Source organism: Rhinoraja longicauda, chromosome 16, assembly GCF_053455715.1.
Source record: "Rhinoraja longicauda isolate Sanriku21f chromosome 16, sRhiLon1.1, whole genome shotgun sequence".
NCBI classification, from domain to species: Eukaryota; Metazoa; Chordata; class Chondrichthyes; order Rajiformes; family Arhynchobatidae; genus Rhinoraja; species Rhinoraja longicauda.
The window spans coordinates 8,959,847-8,982,548 of NC_135968.1; the positions used below are offsets into that span (position 1 = coordinate 8,959,847).

The following is a 22,702-nucleotide window of genomic DNA, read 5'->3' on the forward strand; positions in this document are numbered from 1 at the left end:
GTAAATGTAAAAATTGTCCCTAGTGTGTGTAGGATAGTGTTAATGTGCGGGGATCGTTGGGCAATAGACAATAGACAATAGACAATAGGTGCAGGAGTAGGCCATTCAGCCCTTCGAGCCAGCACCGCCATTCAATGCGATCATGGCTGATCACTCTCAATCAGTACCCCGTTCCTGCCTTCTCCCCATACCCCCTCACTCCGCTATCCTTAAGAGCTCTATCCATCTCTCTCTTGAAAGCATCCAACGAACTGGCCTCCACTGCCTTCTGAGGCAGAGAATTCCACACCTTCACCACTCTCTGACTGAAAAAGTTCTTCCTCTTCTCCGTTCTAAATGGCCTACCCCTTATTCTTAAACTGTGGCCCCTTGTTCTGGACTCCCCCAACATTGGGAACATGTTTCCTGCCTCTAATGTGTCCAATCCCCTAATTATCTTATATGTTTCAATAAGATCCCCCCTCATCCTTCTAAAAGCGAGGACTCGGTGGGCCGAAGGGCCTGTTTCTGCGCTGTATCTCTAAATAAAAATCTAAAATGTGTGACCACAACACCCGTCCCACCTGCCTGCGTTTGGCCCATATCCCTCGAAACCTGTCCTATCCATGTACCTGTCTAAATGTTTCTCAAACGTCGCGATAGTCCCTGCTAAACATTGCGATAGTCCCTGCTATTAGTGGGATAACGCTAGTGTGCGGGGCGATCGCTAGTAGGCGTGGACCCTGTGGGCCGAAGGGCCTATTTCCGTGTTGTATCTCCAGGCTAAATCAGCGCCCTGCTACAGTGTTCTACCACTAAATAGGACAATTCTAAATAAGGAGTCTCGACCCGAAACCTCAGCCATTCCTTCTCTCCAGAGATGCTGCCCGTCCCGCTGAGTTACTCCAGCATTTTGTGTCTATCTTCAGGACAATTCTTTTGCAAGCAGGCAACGATTATATAAGCTGGCTGTCAACACATAAATGACCTGCTGCCTGCAATTGGGGGGAGCAGGTGCAGATTAATCCCATATCAAGATTCCTGCTCCTCTTTTCAGCACCTTTCACTTTTAGCTCTTGACATTTCTTTGAAAGATTTAGTTTGCTGTGGCAGGTTCCAGGTAAGGATCGCCCTGGGGCAGCAGTGGTAATCAGATTAGGGTACTGATGTGAATAGAAGAGGCATGTCAGTACATTGTGTAGTTTAGTTAGAGATACAGCGCGGAAACAGGCCCTTCGGCCCATCGGGTCCGCACAGACCAATGATCCCCGCACGTAAACACTGTCTTACACACACTAGGGACAAGTTATACGTGTATTCAGCCCATTAACCTACAAACCTGTACGTCTTTGGAGTGTGGGAGGAAACCGAAGAACTCGGGGAAAACCCACGCAGGTCACTGGGAGAATGAACAAACTCCGTACAGACAGCACCCGTGGTTGGGATCGAACCCGGGTCTCTGGCGCTGCAAGCGCTGTAAGACAGCGACTCTACCGCTGCGCCACCGTGCCGCCCTGTAGGAAGGAACTGCAGATGCTGGTTTAAACCAAAGATAGGAGTAACTCAGCGGGTCTGACGAAAGCTGGAGTAACTCAGCGGGTCTGACGAAAAGCAGTAGGTGACGTTTCGGATCGAGACCCTTCTTCAGACTGAGAGTCAGGGGAGAGGGAATCGTGAGATATATATGGTGATATAGAGAGAGATATAGAACAAATGAATAAAAGGGTCTCGCCCCGAAACGTCGCCCATTCCTTCTCTCCAGAGATGCTGCCTGACCCGCTGAGTTACTCCAGCATTTTGTGTCTACAAATGAATGAAAGTTATGCAAAATAGTCTCTCATATCAGCACATTGACTGGACTGCCACCAAATGCAGCTGAGGAAAGCAGTAAGTTGAGTTGTTACAACAAATGATTTATCAGGAACCAATGCCAGATATCCAGTTATTTATGTGGACGTCAAAAGCTCATAAAATAAAATGGAACAGCGCTTAAGCAAGGAAGTGGTTGGGTATTGAGGAAATATTAAATCCCGGGCAATGTTGATTACTCACTTGACAAAAGTATTATTTAGAAGCATTTTCCATACTTTTTACATCTGGTATATTTACTCTAGTTGAGGAATACAGCGTGGAAACAGGCCCTTCGGCCCACCGAGTCCATGCTTTTTTTTATTTTAAATATTTTATTTAAGTTTTAACAGAACCCATACGTTATACATTTTACATTCCTTAGTAAACAATAGTCACTGACCTATAACTTCGATTATACACGTATTGTTCTGTATTTTCTCCCCTCCCCCCCACCCCCCCCCCCCCCCACCCCCCCACACCCCAGTTCAAAAGAAGGAAAAAGAAAAAGCAGAAGAAAGAAAGAAAAAGAAAAACCTGGAGTCCCGAGGGAGTCACTTCCGAGTAATTTATTTTTAAATTCTTGTTAGGTATCAAAGCAATCCTGAATTTAACTACTTCCTATTCTTAATCCTAGCTTTGCCATGAATGGGTTCCACACCTTCAAAAATAAGTCATATCCATTTCTCAGATTATACGTTGCTTTTTCTAATGGGATACAACTCCGCATTTCTGCATGCCATCTTTCAAATCTTATTTCATTTTGTTCTTTCCATGTGACCGCAACACATTTTTTTGCTACTGCTAATGATATTTTGAGAAATCTTTCCTGATGTTTATCCAAAGTTAGCTTTGGTATTATTCCTTTTGTATCTCCTAGCAAAAACAACCTTGAATCCATTGGTATGATCTTATTCATCAATTGATCTAAAAACTTTTTTAGGTCTTGCCAAAAAGGAATTACCTTCTGACATGCCCATGTAGAGTGTATAAAAGTGCCCACGTCTTGGTTGCATCTAAAACACCTTTCAGATGAGTTTGGTTTAAATTTATTTAATTTTTCCGGGGTTAAATATAGTTGCTGCAAAAAGTTATACTGTACTAAGCTGTATCTCACCACCGAGTCCATGCTGACCGGCGATCACCCATGCACTAGTTCTATCCTGCAAACCAGGAACAATGTACAGATGACAATTTACCTTCAAACGTCTTTGGAACATGTGGCCCGATGTCAGGTTTAGTTTAGTTTAGTTTAGTTTAGTTTAAAGATACAGTGCTGAAACAGGCCCTGCGGCCCACCGATTCCATGTCAACCTGCGACCCTGGAAACTAACACTATCCCACATACACTTGGGACAATTTGCAATTTTACCAAGCCAATTAACCTACAAACCTAACCTCCTCACCACTAATACAGATAGGGGGTGTATGAGTGTATACATGTAATAAAACAGCATTCTGGTAAATCTCTTCGAAACGTATAAGATTATTAATGGGTTGGACACGTTAGAGGCAGGAAACATGTTCCCAATGTTGGGGGAGTCCAGAACCAGGGGCCACAGTTTAAGAATAAGGGGTAGGCCATTTAGAACTGAGATGAGGAAAAACTTTTTCAGTCAGAGAGTTGTGAATCTGTGGAATTCTCTGCCTCAGAAGGCAGTGGAGACCAATTCTCTGAATGCATTCAAGAGAGAGCTGGATAGAGCTCTTAAGGATAGTGGAGTCAGGGGGTATGGGGAGAAGGCAGGAACGGGGTACTGATTGAGAATGATCAGCCATGATCACATTGAATGGCGGGTGCTGGCTCGAAGGGCCAAATGGCCTCCTCCTGCACCTATTGTCTATTGTCTATTCTTGATAAGAATCAATAATTCTTTAGTGCAACTTTGGGATTTTTTAGTGCAGCTTTGGGATTTTATTGAACCAACATCCTTCCACCACACCTCGCCTCAACCTCTGTCCACTCCCCGGCCCTCCTCTGACCCTCAACCCCCCCCACACCCCTTGTCGTGTCTTCACCATCCCCCCTGACCTCTCCCTTTCTGATGTGGAACGGTCTGTCCTCATCAGAGGCCTCACCTTTGTTCCCCTCCGCCCCCACCTCAACGAGTTCCCGGTCCACCACGACTTTGAGGTTTTCTTCCGTCTCCTCCGTGCCTTTTCCAATGGGAAGGAGTCCTCGCCACCCAGCGAGGGCCCCTTCTCCCGTCTCCACCGGTCTGCCTCCTCTTGGACTTCTCCGCACGGCCATCAACCCTCTTTAGACCTTTTTATTTCGAACTGCCGGCTCTGAAGAAGGGTCTGACCCGAAACATCACCATTCCCTCTCTCCAGAGATGCTGCCTGTCCCGCTGAACTACTCTTTAGACTTTTTGTGTCTATCTTTGATAGTATTGGCCGCATGGATACTATATATAAATTGGAAAATATGACGTTAAATATCTTGCAGTTTTAAGTGTACAGATCTATTTTCTGTTCTCAAGCTTTAATATTAACAAACCTCTCCTACGTTGGTGCAGCACCCTCTCCTCTCCCCCTCCCTCCCTCTCCCTCCCTCCCCCCTCCACCCTCCCCCTTCCCACCTCTCCCCTCCCCCTCCCTCCCTGCCCTTCCCCTTCCCCCTCCCTTCCCCCTTCCTCCTCCCCTCCCCCCTCTCCTCCACCTCCCCTCTCCTCCACCTCCCCCTCCCTCCCTCCCCTCCTTCCCCACCCTCCCCTTCCCACCTCTCCCCTCCCCCTTCCCCCTCCCTTCCCCCTTCCTCCTCTCCTCCACCTCTCCCCTCCTCCTCCCCCCTGCCCTCCCCTTCTCCTTCCCCCTTCCTCCTCCCCTGCCCCCTCCCTCCCTCCTCTCCCTCCCCCCATCTCTCCCTCCCTCCCCCTCCCCACCTCCCTAGGAGATAGATTTACACTTTAAAATGTGAATAACTAAAAATATAACACCGATTTCAATGAAACTTCTTCCATTAGCACCAAAGGGACGACGGTGAGTAAGGTGGGCCTAAAATTGTCGCGCTATCGTGTACCGTTTTGGCTGTAGTTCAGGAACAAACAAACAAACAAACGAGAGTTTTAGTATATAGATACGTCCCTGCCATAAGTTCCAATGTCTCAGTGACAATGAACATCGTTTGTGCCAACTTCGCACATTCTAATTTTATCACTCTGCTAATGATGAAGAGGCAGGACTCAAGTTTCACGTTTGCCACTTTCATCAGCACGCACTTCTGAGAAAGACATGGTGATAGATTGATGGAAAGATACAGTGTGGACACAGGCCCTTCAGCCCATCGAGTCAACGCTGACCATCGATCAACAAATCCACTCTAGTCCTGGTTACCCCACTTTGGCATCCACGTTCATCGATTAATCCACGTTCATCGATTGAAAGAAACAGCGTGCAAACAGGCCCTTCAGCCCATCGAGTCCATGCTGTCCACCGATCACAAGTTTACTCTACTCCTGACTATCCCACTTTTGCCTCCATGTTGATTGATTGATTGAAGAAGGGTCTCGACCCGAAACGTCAGCCATTCCTGCTCTCCAGGGATGCTGCCTGTCCCGCTGAGTTATTCCAGCTTTTTGTGTATATCTTTGATTGATTGAATTTTTGATTGATTGATTGATTGAAAGATACACCGTGGAAACAGGCCCTTCGTCCCACCGAGTCCACACCCACCATCGATCACAGGTTCACTCTAGTTCTAGGTTATCCCACTTCTGCATCCACTCCCTACACACTAGGTATTTATTCACAAAATGCTGGAGTAACTCAGCAGGTCAGGCAGCATCTCAGGAGAGAAGGAATGGGTGACGTTTCGGGTCGAGACCTTTCTTCAGACTGATGTCAGGGGGGGCGGGACAAAGGAAGGATATAGGTGGAGACAGGAAGATAGAGGGTGATCTGGGAAGGGGGAGGGGAAGAGAGGGACAGAGGAACTATCTAAAGTTGGAGAAGTCAATGTTCATACCGCTGGGCTGCAAACTGCCCAAACGAAATATGAGGTGCTGTTCCTCCAATTTCCGGTGGGCCTCACTATGGCACTGGAGGAGGCCCATGACAGAAATGTCAGACTGGGAGTGGGAGGGGGAGTTGAAGTGCTCAGCCACTGGGAGATCAGGTTGGTTAAGGCGGACTGAGCGAAGGACTACACACTAGGGATAATTTGGGAGAAGCAGTCACAGTGGGTGCGTGCAAACTCCACACAGAGAGCGCCCAAGGACGGGGTCGAAACCGGGTCTCTGGCGCTGTGAGGCCGCAGCTGTATCAACTGCGTCACCGTGCTGTCCTAGTGCTCTACCTATTGTCCCTGGGCTCCACCCTACCCTGTCTCCTGTGTTACTATGAGGATTTGACATTTAACCATCAATGATAATGTAAACACTCAGCTATGATAAATCTCAAGTCAGAAAACCTCAGAGAGAAAGTGCACCTCAGACCGAATGACCAGATACAACTGCCTGAAACCTTCATTGAAGGTCTCTGAGTCATAGAATAGGCTGGACTGTTTAAAGGTCTGTGCTGATTTAGGAGTTCATTGGGATTATTGTCTCACTGTTGATGCCGATAAGTCCGTTCGGCAGATCCTGAGCAACAACTGTTTTAGTTTTCATCCAAGGCTGTTACAGTCAAAGAGTCATAGAGCCGTTCAGCGTGGAAACAGGCCCTTCGGCCCAACTTGCCCACACCGACCAACATGTCCCATCTACACAGGCCCTTATCCCTCTAAACCTGTCCTGTCCACGTACCTTTCTAATTGCTTCTTAAACGTTGTGATAGTCGCTGCCACAACTACATAACCCGGCTGCTCGTTCCGTACGCTTGTCATCCTTTGTGTGAAAAAGTTACCCCTCAGATTCCTATAAAATCTTTTCCCCCTTTACCTGAATTACCTTTATTGTCATTCAAAATGAATTGAACGAAAATCATTTGCCACGCCGCCACAGCAGTACAGAGTAAAAGACACAAGACACACAATTTTAACACAAACATCCATCGCAGTGACTCCTCCAGACACCCCCTCACTGTGATGGAAGGCAAAAAAAGTCTTCTCTCTTCCCCCACGCTTCTCCCACGGGCAGATAGTTCGACTTCTGCCGAGGCGACCGAGGCTCCCGACTCGCGCAGCCCCCGCAAGGAGATGGAAGGTCCCGCGGCCGAGCCGCGCCGGGCGATGTAAAGTCCCGCGGCCGAGCCGCGCCGGGCGATGAAAAGTCCCGCGGCCGAGCCGTGCCGGGCGATGGAAGGCCCCGCGGCCGAGCCGCGCCGGGCAATGTAAAGTCCCGTGGCCGAGCCCCGCCTCGAGGAAGGGATTTTTTTTTTTAAAGAAAGGTTTCCCCCACCCCACCACCCCCCACATATACACAGCTAAAAATAGACTACTACACACATCTAACACTAACGCATAGACAAAAAAAGAAAAAAGACAAACAGACTGCCGGCGAGCCACAGCCGCGTGGCAGCGCAGCCATCTTGGTTAATCCTTTGCCCGCTGGGTTCTTGATTCCCCTAATCTGGGCAAGACTCTGTGCATCTACCCAATCTATTCCAAACTGTTCTTGCATTTCCACTTAACTTTGCCTTTATATATTACAAGGCGAACTGTACATATATCTAAACGCCCCGCTGAAATTATGGCATCGTTAGCAGCAAGATTGTACGGATCTCTTCTTGGTCTCGTAACTCCCAACCTCTGTAAACCCCCACCCCCCCCCAAGGCATCTTGAGGGCGCAGCGGTAGAGTTGCTGCCTTACGGCGCCAGAGACCTGGGCCCGCTCCTGACTACCCGGTGTGCTGTCCGCACGGAGATTGTACGTTCTCCCCATGATCACGTGGGTTTTCTCCAGGCGCTCCGGTTTCCTCCCACATTCCAAAGACGGTACCGGTTTGCAGGTCAATTGGCTTCGGTAGATTGTCCCTAGCGTGCAGGGTAGTGTGGGGACCACTGGTCGACACGCGCTCGGTGGGCCGAAGGACCTGTCCCAAGCTGCCTCACTCAACTAAAAACAAACTATATCTGCTTTCCCCTCACATTTAGCCTCATGAATATTCGCACGTCTTTTACCCCCGACTTTTATCATTTTGCCCTCGGTCATTAGACTTTAGACAATAGGTTCCAGGAGGAGGCCATTCGGCCCTTCGAGCCAGCACCGCCATTCAATGTGATCATGGCTGATCATTCTCAATCAGTACCCCGTTCCTGCCTTCTCCCCATACCCCCTGACTCCGCTATCCTTAAGAGGGGAGAGGGGAGGGGGGGGTTGAGGAGACAGGGGAGAGGGGGGGAGGACAGGGTGGTGCACCAATGCAGGAGAGGTTTGGGCCCAATGGGTCCACATGGTCTAGTTTTTAGTTAAAAATCAAAAATAAAATTGCTGGGTGGCACTCCACACCTCCATGCCATGTTAGAGGAAACCAGAGCACACGGAGGAATCCTAATAAATAAGATCACAAATGATAGGAGTAGAATTAGGCTATTCAGCCCGTCAAGTCTATGCCGCCATTCAATCATGGCTGATCTATCTCTCCCTCCTAGCCCCATTCTCCTGCCTTCTCCCCATATCCTCTGACTCCTGTACTAATCAAGAACCTATCTATCTATGCCTTTAAAATATCCACTGAGTTGGCCTCAACGCCCTTCTGTGGCGAAGAATTCCCACAGATTCACCACCCTCTGACCATGGACATTTCTCCTCATCTCCTCCCTAAAAGAACGTCCTTTAATTCTGAGGCGATGATCTCTAGTCCCCAGACTCTCCCACATTAACGTAATCCTGTGGACAATTTACACTTACACCACCCGCACATTAACCTAATCCTACACTATGGACAATTTACACCTGCACTTATACAAAGTATACAAACCCACCCAATTAACCTACAAACCTGCACGTCTTTGGAGCGCGGGAGGAAACCGAAGATCTCGGAGAAAAGCCCACGCAGGTCACGGGGAGAACGTACAAACTCCATACGGACAAACATTTAGAAGGATGAGAGGAGATCTTATCGAAACGTATAAGATTATTAAGCGGTTGGACACGTTAGAGGCAGGAATCATGTTCCCAATGTTGGGGGAGTCCAGAACCAGGGGCCACAGTTTAAGAATAAGGGGTAGGCCATTGGGAACTGAGATGAGGAAAAACTTTTTCAGTCAGAGAGTTGTGAATCTGTGGAATTCTCTGCCTCAGAAGGCAGTGGAGGCCAATTCTCTGAATGCATTCAAGAGAAAGCTAGATAGAGCTCTTACGGATAGCGGAGTCAGGGGGGTATGGGGAGAAGGCAGGAACGGAGTACTGATTGAGAATGATCAGCTATGATCACATTGAATGGCGGTGCTGGCTCGAAGGGCCGAATGGCCTCCTCCTGCACCTATTGTCTATTGTCTATAAACACCCATAGTCGGGGTCGAACCAGGGACTCCGGCGCTGTAAGGCGACAACTCTACCGCTGCGCCACCGTGCCGCCCTTCCATGGACTGGTTCTTTGGTTGCACTAAGGACTTGGTATTTGTACTATAACAGATATCTACAATTTAGAGATATTAATTTTATTGAATATTTGATATAAAATGATCTGTGTGTTCTTGCACGCAGTATGTGAGCCTGCCTTACTGCAGAACATAGGAATCGCATTGTTCCATAGTCGTTACATTTGACAATTAAACAGTCTTGATTCTTGATGTGTGGGTGGCAGTATTCTCTCTGCTGGGCTCTTTTGCGACTCAGCTTGACAAATAATCCATCTGTTTAATTCAATACCATCCCCAGTTGGACCATTTCCTTCCCGAAGCAGTTCATTGTTAATTTAGCTTTAGTTTTAGAGATACAACGTGGCAAGCAGGCCCTTCGGCCCACCGGGACCGCACCGACCAGCCATCAACCGCACATTGCTCACCATCCTGCGCACACTAGGGACAATTGTTACATTTACGGTATACACAAGCTAGTTAACCTACAAACCTGCAGGTCGTTGGAGTGTGGGAGGAAACCGAAGATCTCGGAGAAAACCCACGCGGGTCACGGGGAGAACGTACAAACTCCGTACAGACAGCACCTGCAGTCGGGATAAGGGGGGTTGAGGGGGGTGAAGTGGGGGGAGGGGAAGAGGGGATGGTAAGGGGGGGAAGGGAGGAAGGGGGAGGGAAGAGGGTGGGGAGTGGAGGGCGGGGAGGGGGAGGGGAAGGGGGAGGGGGAGGGGAAGGGGAGGGGGAGGGGTTGGATGGAGGGGAGGGGAGGAGGGAGGGGAGGGGGTGGATGGAGGGGGAGGGGAAGGGGAGGGGAGGGGTTGGATGGAGGGGGAGGGGAGGAGGGAGGGGAGGAGAGGAGAGGAGGGAGGGGGGAGTAGAGGGTGCTGCACTAATGCAGGAGAAGTTAGTGTCCCTAACGGGTCCACTTGGTCTAATCAACAACTAAACATCATCTCTCACAGTCTGCCTCAGCTACTTGGCTGAATCAGCTCCGAACTATCTGAGTTGCATCTTCTGATTCGGCTCCCATCCCCACCAGCAAGCCGCCCACTCCATTCCCATCCAGCTTGGTATCATGTGAAAAGCAGACTAATTGGACGAATATCAAGTCTGGTTTCCATAAGGCTCCGCCATCTGACGTTGTGCGGTTCCACTGTGGGCGGATCCATGGCAGATGCAGTTTAATGTAGATAAGTGTGAGGTTATTCACTTTGGAAGTAAGAATAGAAAGGCAGATTATTATCTGAATGGTGTCAAGTTAGGAGGAGGGGGAGTTCAACGAGATCTGGGTGTCCTCGTGCATCAGTCAATGAAAGGAAGCATGCAGGTACAACAGGCAGTGAAGAAAGCCAATGGAATGTTGGCCATCGTAACAAGAGGAGTTGAGTGTAGGAGCAAAGAGGTCCTTCTACAGTTGTACCGGGCCCTGGTGAGACCGCACCTGGAGTACTGTGTGCAGTTTTGGTCTCCAAATTTGAGGAAGGATATTCTTGCTATGGAGGGCGTGCAGCGTAGGTTCACTAGGTTAATTCCCGGAATGGCGGGACTGTCGTATGTTGAAAGGCTGGAGCGATTGGGCTTGTATACACTGGAATTTAGAAGGATGAGGGGGGATCTTATTGAAACATATAAGATAATTAGGGGATTGGACACATTAGAGGCAGGAAACATGTTCCCAATGTTGGGGGAGTCCAGAACAAGGGGCCACAGTTTAAGAATAAGGGGTAGGCCATTTAGAACGGAGATGAGGAAGAACTTTTTCAGTCAGAGAGTGGTGAAGGTGTGGAATTCTCTGCCTCAGAAGGCAGTGGAGGCCAGTTCGTTGGATGCTTTCAAGAGAGAGCTGGATAGAGCTCTTAAGGATAGCGGAGTGAGGGGGTATGGGGAGAAGGCAGGAACGGGGTACTGATTGAGAGTGATCAGCCATGATCGCATTGAATGGCGGTGCTGGCTCGAAGGGCTGAATGGCCTACTCCTGCACCTATTGTCTATTGTCTATTGTCTATTGTTTCCCTTGCCTACATTTTACTGTCTGAAGTGTTTGAACAGGGTCTCAATAGATAATAGACAATAGGTGCAGGAGGAGGCCATTCGGCCCTTCGAGCCAGCACCACCATTCAATATGATCATGGCTGATCACTCAATCAGTACCCCGTTCCTGCCTTCTCCCCATACCCCCTGACTCCGCTATTCTTAAGAGCTCTATCTAGCTCTCTATTGAATGCATTCAGAGACTTGGCCTCCACTGCCTTCTGAGGCAGAGAATTCCACAGATATACAACTCTCTGACTGAAAATGTTTTTCCTCATCTCCATTCTAAATGGCCTACCCTTTATTCTTAAATTTGGCCCCTGGTTCTGGACTCCCCCAACATTGGGAACATGTTTCCTGCCTCTAACGTGTCCAACCCCTTAATAATCTTATCTGTTTCGATAAGATCCCCTCTCATCCTTCTAAATTTCAGTGTATACAAGCCTAGCCGCTCCAGTCTTTCAACATACGACAGTCCCGCCATTCCGGGAATTAACCTAGTAAACCTACGCTGCACGCCCTCAATAGCAAGAATATCCTTCCTCAAATTTGGAGACCAAAACTGCACACAGTACTCCAGGTGCGGTCTCGACCCGAAACCTCACCTATCTAGGTTATGTTATGCTTAGTTTAGTTTAGTTTAGTTTAGTTTAGTTTAGTTTAGTTTAGTTTAGTTTAGTTTAGTTTAGTTTAGTTTAGTTTAGTTTAGAGATGCAGCGCGGAAACAGGCCCTTCGGCCTACCGAGTCCGCGCCGACCAGCGATCCCTACACATTAACACTATCCTATACACACACTCGAAAGGGATAATTGTACATTTATACCGAGCCAATCAATCTACAAACCTGTACGTCTTTGGAGTGTGGGAGGAAACCGAAGATCTCGGAGAAATCCCACGCTGATCACGGGGAGAACGTACAAACTCCGTACAGACAAGCACCCGTAGCCAGGCTCGAACCCGAAACCCGAGTTTCTGGCGCTGTGAGGCAACAACTCTACCTCTGCGCCACTGGGCCGCCCAACTTTGAACATCAATAGTTTATAGTTCCTCTTGTTGAAATCACATCATTATATCCATGGACACTTGCTATGGTGCAATCTCTACCCGACCAGATATGTTCTCCAAAGATGCCGCCTGACCCTGCTGAGTTACTCCAGCACTTTGTATCTTTTTTTGTAAACTATCGTCTGCAGTTTCGTGTTTGTACTCCGTACATTTTTACTTTCTCCATTAGATGCTCTGCGATTATGTTGTGCCCCGTGATTACGGGTTCGAGACCCTTCTTCTCGACCCAAAACGTCACCCATTCCTTTTCTCCAGAGATGCTGCCTGTCCCGCTGAGTCACACCAGTATTTTGTGTCTATCTTCGATTTAAACCAACATCTGCACTTCTTTCCTGCTCACTGGTGATTTAATAGACTCCATTTGTTCCGCCCCAAAGGGCCATTAGACGAGGATTCGTGATAATGCCTGGAGGCCAATGTGTTAACCGACAGGTGCCAGAAGCAGTGGCCAAGTTGGAAGCATCCCATCTCAGGGCACAGTACGCACGCTGAAACAGTGACGGGGTTTTTTTTTTGTTGCATTTGCTGTTATAGATAGAAGCGAGAGGCGGGATAAGACAAGTGCCTTGGGCGATGGGAGGCAAAGGGGAGTTTTGGACGGACGGACGGACGGTGCGCTTTTCAAAATGTTCCTCGACAGTGTCGGGTTCCTGCCGCCCTCAGCACTTGTAAATCCCAGTGTCCTGTTGCTCTTCGAGCCCAGGAGTTGCCCTGCATGAAAGAAGCCCTGGCTCTCCCTCCGAAGAACAGGATCCTCGTGCGGCTGGCGGGTTGAATGCTTGAGGGGGTCTTCATGCGGCGCCTGGTCCAAGTCAACGTCGTCCAGCGGAAATATGGACAACACGGACACTGAGACAGACACTGGATACAGTGATGTGGAGACGGACGGGGAGATATTTGAGTTGGTGACTTTATCTTCCTTGGAACAGACAGCCCACGTATTTTAATCTTAACTTAGATTTTTACGTGCGCGTTTCATTGATGAATAAATTGGTTGAATCAAAGAAAGCATGCCTGCAATTCAACTTAAGTACTTCAAGCAGAATCATACATGTCGTTAAATATCTCCGGGATGTCAATGAAACTGATTTATGTTAATCCAAAATGTTAGCTTTCGTGAAGCTCGAAAGACTGTAAAGCTATTGAATATCAGCAAGACTAAATTTTAAATCTCTGCTCATGTATGTATTGATATTTTAGTGATGTAGTGGACTGTGGTATCTTGATAATGGGAGGTCTATGCTTTTAAGTAATGTTTATGTACAGTAGTTGACGTTAAGGTAAAAACTGTGGCTTTGTTATAAATGGCATGGTGGCGCAGCAGTAGAGTTGCTGCCGTACAGCTCTTTCAGCGCCAGAGACCCTGGTTTGATCGTGACCGTGGGTGCTTGTCCATACGGAGTTTGTACGTTCTCCCCATGACCGTGTGGATTTTCCCCGGGTGCTCCGGTTTCCTCCCACACTCTTAAAGATGTGCGGGATTGGGATTGTAGGTTAATTGGATTGGTAAATTGTAAAATTGTCCTTCGTGTGTGTGTAGGATTGTGTTAGTGCGCGGGGATCGCTGGTCGGCGCGGACTCGGTGGGCCGAAGGGCCTGTTTCCGCGCTGTATCTCTAAGCTAAGCTAAACTAAAATAAACTTAGCAGATATAATGGATAGCAATTAATAACCATATAACAACTACAGCACGGAAACAGGCCCGTTCGGCCCTTCCAGTCCAATTGTTGCTCAATAGCTCAATTGTGGCAGATATGATTTTACTCAAGGTGCAATCTGTACCCGACCGGATATGTTTTCCAGATATACTGCCTAACCCTGCTGAGTTACTCCAGCACTTTGTGTCTTAGTTTGTAAACCATCATCTGGAGTTTCTTGATTCTATGTCATATGTTTTACTTTTTCCATTAGACACTCTGTGATTATGGCCACATTACAAGCCTTTGATCTCGTCGAAACGTATAAGATTATTAAGGGGTTGGACACGTTAGAGGCAGGAATCACGTTCCCAATGTTGGGGGGAGTCCAGAACAAGGGGCCACGGTTTAAGAATAAGGGGTAGGCCATTTAGAACGGAGATGAGGAAAAACTTTTTCAGTCAGAGAGTTGTGAATCTGTGGAATTCTCTGCCTCAGAAGGCAGTGGAGGCCAATTCTCTGAATGCATTCAAGAGAGAGCTAGATAGAACTCTTAAGGATAGCGGAGTCAGGGGGTACGGGGAGAAGGCAGGAACGGGGTACTGATTGAGAATGATCAGCCATGATCACATTGAATGGTGGTGCTGGCTCGAAGGGCTGAATGGCCTCCTCCTGCACCTATTGTCTATTGTCGATTGTCTATAGTGTTATCTTTAACCCCTTGAGTGTTAGGCATGTGTGGCCCATGTTTCTTGTTGGGATTCTGTGCCGTAAATAGATACATATTTACAATGAACTATGCGTTAATTCTTGAAGTGTCAGCCATCACCTGCGTATTAGATAGGAATGAACTGATGATGCTGGTTTACGCCAAAGACAATGGAGTATATATAAAATACTGGAGTAACTCAGCGGGTCAGGCAGCATCTCTGGAGAAAAGGAATAGGTGATGTTTCGGGTCGAGACACTTCTTCAGACTGAGAGTCTCTCTCAAGTTCTGAAGTCTCAGTCTGAAGAAGGGTCTCGACCCAAAACGTCACCTATTCCTTTTCTCCAGAGATGCTGCCTGACCCGCTGGGTTATTCCACCATTTTGTCGTCCTGCTTATTGTAGTTTCCTTTGCTATCGTTCCTTACAATGTAATTCAGCGTTACTCCAGCAGAGCTAGATAGCGGCAGAGATAGATAGATTCTTGATGAGTACGGGTATGGGGTGAAGGCAGGGGAATGGGGCTAGGAGGGGGAGACAGATCAGCCATGGTTGAATGGGGCAGTAGACTTGATGGACCGAATGGCCTAATCCTACTCCTATCACCTATGACCTTATTACTCCCTGCCTACCATTCCAACATTCGAGATGAGAAAACATTTCTTCACACAGAGAGTGGTGAGTCTGTGAAATTCTCTGCCACAGAGGGTAGTTGAGGCCAGTTCATTGGCTATATTTAAGAGGGAGTTAGATGTGGCCCTTGTGGCTAAAGGAATCAGGGGGTATGGAGAGAAGGCAGGTACAGGCTACTGAGCTGGATGATCAGCCATGATCATATTGAATGGCGGTGCATGCTCGAAGGGCCGAATGGCCTATTTTCTATGTTTTTATGTTTTTAAGTGCAGCCAACACGTACAACCTTGGTTTATGTCTGATTTTCATTGTATTTTCAGGGAGGACGTGAGAACAGCCAATGTTATCGCTGCTGAAACAGTGACCTGCCTTGTGATCGACAGAGAGTGAGTAAAATTTAACATACAAGACCTTTATCTTATAGGACCTTTCAGGACCTATTTCTTGGTTAATCCTATAGGACCTTTAAGGTCCTTGTAAACCATAGTGCTTGGAAAGAAAAGAATAGAGGGATATGGGCCTCATGCTGGCAAATGGGGTTAGGGTAGATAGGCATCATGATCACATGGAAGAGATATGTTAGTGGAACCCTTTCTGTGCTACGAAACTCAATAGCCATAAAGTTGGGCCCCGACCCAAAATGGCTTCCGTCCATCTCCACCACAGATGTTGCCTGACCTGCTGAGTTCCTCCAGCATTTTGAACTTTGGCACAAAACTATGTCTCGATCAATGAGAAAACCCAATGACAGCACACAAAGCAGGCACAAGTGATGTCTTTCATACCAGTTTGTTATGATAGTTTGATTTGAAAGATGCAGCATGCAAACAGGCCCACCGGGTCCAGGCCGACAGAGGGCCCTGCCAATGATGTTCTGTGCGGCAGACAGTCGGGGGGGGGGGGCAAAAATGGAGGCCACGTCGTGAACACTGGATGTAGTTGGTTGAGGTTAGAGGAGGTGTACATGGACCTCAGCCTCTCCTGGAATAGGACGCAAAATATAAAACAGTACAGCACGGGAACGGGCCCTTCGGCTCACAGTGTTGGTGCCGAAGTTGGAGAGTCTAGGACTAGAGGTCATAGCCTCGAATTAAAGGACGTTCTTTTCGGAAGGAGATGAGGAGAAATTTCTTTCATCAGAGGGTGGCGAATCTGTGGAATTCTTTGCTGCAGAAGGCAGTGGAGGATACAAATATCCAAGCCAGTGGATATTTCTAAGGCAGAGATAAAGAGCTTTTTGATTAGTACAGGTGTGAGAAATTATGGGGAGAAGGCAGGAGAATGGGGTTAGGAGGGAGACAATAGGCAATAGACAATAGGTGCAGGAGGAGGCCATTCGGCCCTTCGAGCCAGCACCGCCATTCAATGTGATCATGGCTGATCGTCCACAATCAGTACCCCGTTCCTGCCTTCTCTCCATACCCCCTGACTCCGCTATCATTAAGAGCTCTATCTAAATCATAGATCAGCCAGGATTGAATGGCGTATACAAATGGCCTAATACTACTCCTATCATTTATGACCTTATGACCAAACATGATGCCATGTTATACTGATCTCATCTACCTATAAGTGATCCACATCCCTTTATCTCCTGCAGCTTCTTAACTGCCACTATTGTATCACATACTATCGTATGGCACGGTGACACAGTGGTAGAGTTGCTTGCCTTACAGCGCCAGAGACCCAGGTTCATTCCCGGCTACGGGGACTATCTGTGCAGGGTTTGTACGTTCTCCCCATGATCTGCGTGGGTTTTCTCTGAGAACGTCGGTTTCCTCCCACACTCCAAAGAAGTATAGGTTTGTAGGTTAATTGGCTTGGTATTAATGTAAAACTTGTCCCTTATGTAGGATAGTGCTAATGTGCGGGGATCGCTGATCGGTGCGGTCTTTAAGGGCCGAAGGGCCTGTTTCTGTGCTGTATCTCTAAACTAAACTAAGCAAACACCACAATCCCTGGCAATGCATTCCAGGCCCCCTGTACTCTCTGTAAAAAACTTGCCCCATATATCTCATTAGGTCATAAGGTCATAAGTGATAGGAGTAGAATTAGGCCATTTGGCCCATCAATCATGGTTGATCTGTCCCTCCCTCCTAACCCCATTCTCCTGCCTTCTCTCCATAACCCTTGACACCCGTTCTCAGAAGGCAGTGGAGGCCAAGTCTCTGAATGCATTCAAGAAAGAGCTAGATAGAGCTCTTAAGGATAGCGGAGTCAGGGGGTATGGGGAGAAGGCAGGAACGGGGGTACTGATTGAGAATGATCAGCCATGATCACATTGAATGATGGTGCTGGCTCGAAGGGCCGAATGACGTACTCCTGCACCTATTGTCTATTGTCTAATCAAGAATTTGTCCATCTCTGCCTTTAAAATATCCACTGACTTGGCCTCCACTGCCTTCTGAGGCAGAGAATTCCACAGATTCACAACTCTCTGACTGAAAAAGTTTTTCCTCATCTCAGTTCTAAATGGCCTACCCCTTATTCTTAAACTGTGGCCCCTTGTTCTGGGCTCCCCCAGCATTGGGAACATGTTTCCTGCCTCTAACATGTCCAACCCCTTAATAATCTTATACGTTTCGATAAGATCTCCTCTCATTCCTCATGAGACCAGAAAAAATTACGTTGTACGTTTTTCCTCCAGGGTCTGTTAAATTTGATATGAGCTCTTAAAGAGTCTATACAGCAACATCCCTAAGTGCAAGTGTAATCCTCACGTTTAAAGCTGTTTGACATTTATAAGACGACCTTTCAGAAGAAACGTAAACACTCGGTAAAAATGGCTGACAGCAGCACGATTAAATATTAGGTGTCTTAGGAATCATGTTTGATTTTCAAAGATGCTTATTTCGCTGAACCATCTTCCTTGCAGCGTCTGTAGGCTTTAGAGATACAGCACGGAGACAGGCCCTTCGGCCCACCGAGTCCGCACCGACCATCGATCACCCCATCCACGAGCATTATCCTACACACTAGGGACAATCTACAACTTTACCGAAGCCAATTAACTACCGAGCCTCAACGTCTTTGGAGTGTGTGAGGAAACCGGACCACCCGGAGAAACCCCAGGCTGTCACAAGGAGAACGTAGAAACTCCATACAGACAGCACCAGTAGTCAGGATCGAACCAGATTAAAGTAACGACTGAATTGCGCAATTGATGCTGGAATTTAACAGATAATTTAACAAATTACCTGCATTTCTTTTGTATTGACAGAACAGTTTAAATTTCAAATTAAATGCATTCCACCGCAAGAAAGTAATATCTCTGTCCACAGGTGTTTGCATATATATATATATATATATATATATATACACACACACATATATATATATATATATATTTATATACACACACACACACACATATATTGTAGTGGGTCTGGCGGTCACCCAGGCCAGTCATCCGTAGGATCTGGTTCGCCCGCTCGGCCTCGCTGAGGCTGAACGCCCTCAGGAGAAAGGCCTTGAGGCCCTCATACTTATTACCCGCCAGGGGGGGGGCGCAGAGGACACGTCTGACCCGTCGCGCGGTGGCCTGATCGGGGGCGCCGATAACGTAAAAGTACTTGGTGGCGTCGGCTGTCACGCCCCGCAGTGCAAACTGCGCCTCGGCCTGGTCAAACCAGAAGTCAGGGTCGTCGGTCCTAAGGGGAGGCAGCTTCAACGCCACGGCGTGGAGAACGGCGCGGTCGGCAGGGTCCACGGGGTGGGGTCCGGCAGGGCCCAGAGGCGGCCGACCGGCAGGGCCGGGTAGTGCGTGTTGAGGAACGTTCGGGTCCATCGCGACTTGCGAGGAAATGTCGAGGGTCACCAGTGTAGTGGGTCTGGAATCAGGCAAGACGCCAGGTAGGTAGGTATTAACGGTAATTTTAATGCAGCAACAGAACATCCACACTCTCTTCAGCCTCAAGCACGAGTTATCTCCCTAGCCCCTTCAGGCAAACCCCGTAACACTAGTCCCTTCCCCAGCCCTGTCCAACCCATGCCGAGGGGGGTGATCCAGGGAGTGGGTACACGTGACAATAAAGTGCCATCGAATCACTGAACATTTTAGAGCCTTAATTGTTTAAGAATATCTTTTCACTGAAACTGTGTTCTGATTGTTGCAGCTCGTTCAAACACCTAATCGGAGGTCTTGAAGACGTATCTAACAAAGCTTACGAGGATGCTGAAGCTAAAGCTAAGTATGTCAATCGTTCATGTTCTTGAAGTTGATTTTAACCATGATTGTCACCTGCAGCTGGTGGGTGAGCAGCAAGATAACATTTTAAAAGCTCGTTCGGGTGCAAGGATCTTAGAAATATACCTTGAGCTTAGGGACCTTGGGCGGCCACGGTGGCGCAGTGGTAGAGTTGCTGCCTTGCAGCGCTCACAGCGCCAGAGACCCGGGTTCGATCCCGACCACGGGTGCTGTCTGCACGGAGTATGTGCGCTCTCCCCGTCACCCGCGTGGGTTTTCCCCGAGATTTTTTAGATTTTAGATTTAGAGATACAGCGCGGAAACAGGCCCTTCGGCCCACCGAGTCCGCGCCGCCCAGCGATCCCCGCACATTAACACTATCCTACACACGCTAGGGACAATTTTTACATTTACCCAGCCAATTAACCTACATACCTGTACGTCTTTGGAGTGTGGGAGGAAACCGAAGATCTCGGAGCAAAACCCACGCAGGTCACGGGGAGAACGTACAAACTCCGTACAGACGGCGCCCGTAGTCAGGATCGAACCCGAGTCTCCGGCGCTGTATTCGCTGCAAGGCGGCAACTCTACCGCTGCGCCACCGTCTTCGGTATCCTCCCACACTCCAAAGACGTACAGGTTTGTAGGTTAATTGGCTGGGTAAAAATGTAAATTGCCCCTCGTGTGTGTAGGATAGCGTTCATGTGCGGGGATCGCTGGTCGGCGCGGGCTCGGTGGGCCGAAGGGCCCGTTTCCGCGCTGTATCTCTAAAAACGAAATCAAATCTAAAAGCGACGGACACGAATTCCAATAGTAACTTTCAGAAGGGAAGTAGACAGATATCTGAAAAGGGAATAAAATTGAATAATATCAGGAAAGAGCGGACAGGCAGAGCTAAACGGTGGCGCAGCGGTAGAGTTGCTGCCTTACAGCGCCAGAGACCCGGGTTCGATCCTGACTACACATCTCTGAACTAAACCCAATATAAACGAAGCATTTCTTGGCTATTCCCAAAGCATCAACACTGTGTCAGGTTTACAAGAGTGCTGATTATCATGAAAAGTAAAAGCTGGATTGTATGGCGAGTCCGAAACTTGTTGGTTGTAGACGAAGTTTATTGCAGCCGCAATACACGAATACAGAGTTAAACAACAAGGTACAGGACAACCAATACAAACTTACCGTCTTCCTTGAAGACTTCGCCGAACTAACTAAATCGGGCGCCAAACGCGCACCTGACATCGCTGGCCAATCAGCGATGTCGCTCCCTGGACCAATCCCCACGGTCGCGTTCCCACGTGACCTCGCTGGCCAATCCGAGGGTTCGACGACCCGGACCATTCTCTATGGTCGCTACAATTGCACAATTGATGCTCGAATTTAACAAATGATCTGCAGTGCTTTTATTTTGACAGAGCTGTGTTATTCTTTTGTGTTTTGTGATATTGTGCTGGTGAAACCACTTGATCTGTGCGCTGGACATCTAACCCCCTTGTACTCAAGCTGGCTTTTTGAGAGAATTATCCATTTGCTGTCATTAATGTAAATTATTCCCATTCGCGCTACATTTTGGTTGCCTTTCAAAATATATATCCCTTAGGTTTTTTACGTGTCTGGTCTGACAACCTTGCCATTTCCCGTCAGGGATTGTATTAGCAATCCCTTGAGTGTTTCAACTTCCTTCGTTCGATCCTGACTACGGGCACTTGTCTGTACGACGTTTGTACGTACTTCCCCGTGACCTGCATGGGTTTTCTCCGTGATCCTCGGATTCCTCCCACGCTCCAAAGACGCAGTTAATTGGCCTGGCCTGGAATTTAGAAGACTGAGGGGGGATCTTATAGAAACATATAAAATTCTTAAGGGGTTGGAGAGGCTAGATGCGGGAAGATTGTTCCCGATGTTGGGGGAGTCCAGAACCAGGGGTCACAGCTTAAGGATAAGGGATAAGGAAGTCTTTTAGGACCGAGATGAGAAAACATTTCTTCACACAGAGAGTGGTGAGTCTGTGGAATTCTCTGCCACAGAAGGTAGTGGAGGCCAGTTCATTGGCTACATTTAAGAGGGAGTTAGATGTGGCCCTTGTGGCTAAAGGGATCAAGGGGTATGGAGAGAAGGCAGGTACAGGTTACTGAGCTGGATGATCAGCCATGATCATATTGAATGGCGGTGCAGGCTCGAAGGGACGAATGGCCTACTCCTGCACCTATTTTCTATGTTTCTATGTTTCTATGTGCCTAGTGTGTGTAGGATAGTGTTAATGTGCGGGGATCGCTGGTCGGCGCGGATTCGGTGGGCCGAAGGGCCTGATTCTGCGCCGAATCTTTAAACTCAAAGAAAAACTTTAAAAGCACCGTGAATATTAGGGACCGATGACACATTGTTTGGACATTTACAATGATTGGATCAATTGGCACTTCCTCTTGTGTGTCGAAAATCAGATTTGTGTCACGGACTGTTGTGGCAAGTGTAAAATGAGTAGATAAAGGGGTCTTCACAGAGTTCAGGATGAGATGAGAGAATAATGAGAGCCTTAGACATGAAGGCCGTTCTTGACACAAATCAGTTGTGCCAAGAGAAAGGATCTTAGAGTTAGCCCATTTAGAAGTGAAAGCAGGCAGCAATTCATCACTGAAAGGATGATGGATGTCGTGAACTCCATCTTCCTCAAAGATGCGGATACTGATGTCTCGTGACTCAGCGCTGAAATAAAAAGATGTCCTTAAATGGAACAAGGAATTTTAGTTTAGAGATACAGCATGGAAACAGGCCCTTCGGCCCACCGAGTCCACACTGACCAGCGATCGCCGTACACTAACACTGCCCTCCACACACTTGGGACAATTTTACATGTATACCAAGCCAATTAACCTAGAAACCTGTACGTCTTTGGAGCGTGGGGGGAAACCAAAATTCTCGGAGAAAACCCAAGCAGGGAGAACGTATAAACTCCGTACAGACAAGCAGGATCATAGAAACATAGAAACATAGAAAATAGGTGCAGGAGGAGGCCATTTGGCCCTTCGAGCCAGCACCGCCAATCATTGTGATCATGGCTGATCATCCACAATCAGTACCCCGTGCCTACCTTCTCCCCATATCCCTTGATTCCGCTAGCCCCTAGAGCTCCATCCAACTCTCTTTTAAATTCAT

General features: G+C 48.0%; 1 protein-coding gene across 1 annotated transcript in view; it reads left to right on the plus strand.

The window, feature by feature from the left end:
• The window catches only part of prkg1b (protein kinase cGMP-dependent 1b), a 422,934-nt gene that overhangs the window by 317,862 nt on the left and 82,370 nt on the right, over positions 1-22,702 (plus strand). Inside the window, exons 8-9 of the mRNA XM_078412759.1 lie at positions 15,684-15,749; positions 19,479-19,553. Coding sequence (XP_078268885.1) covers positions 15,684-15,749; positions 19,479-19,553 — 141 coding nt within the window. The remainder of the gene's footprint in view (positions 1-15,683; positions 15,750-19,478; positions 19,554-22,702) is intronic.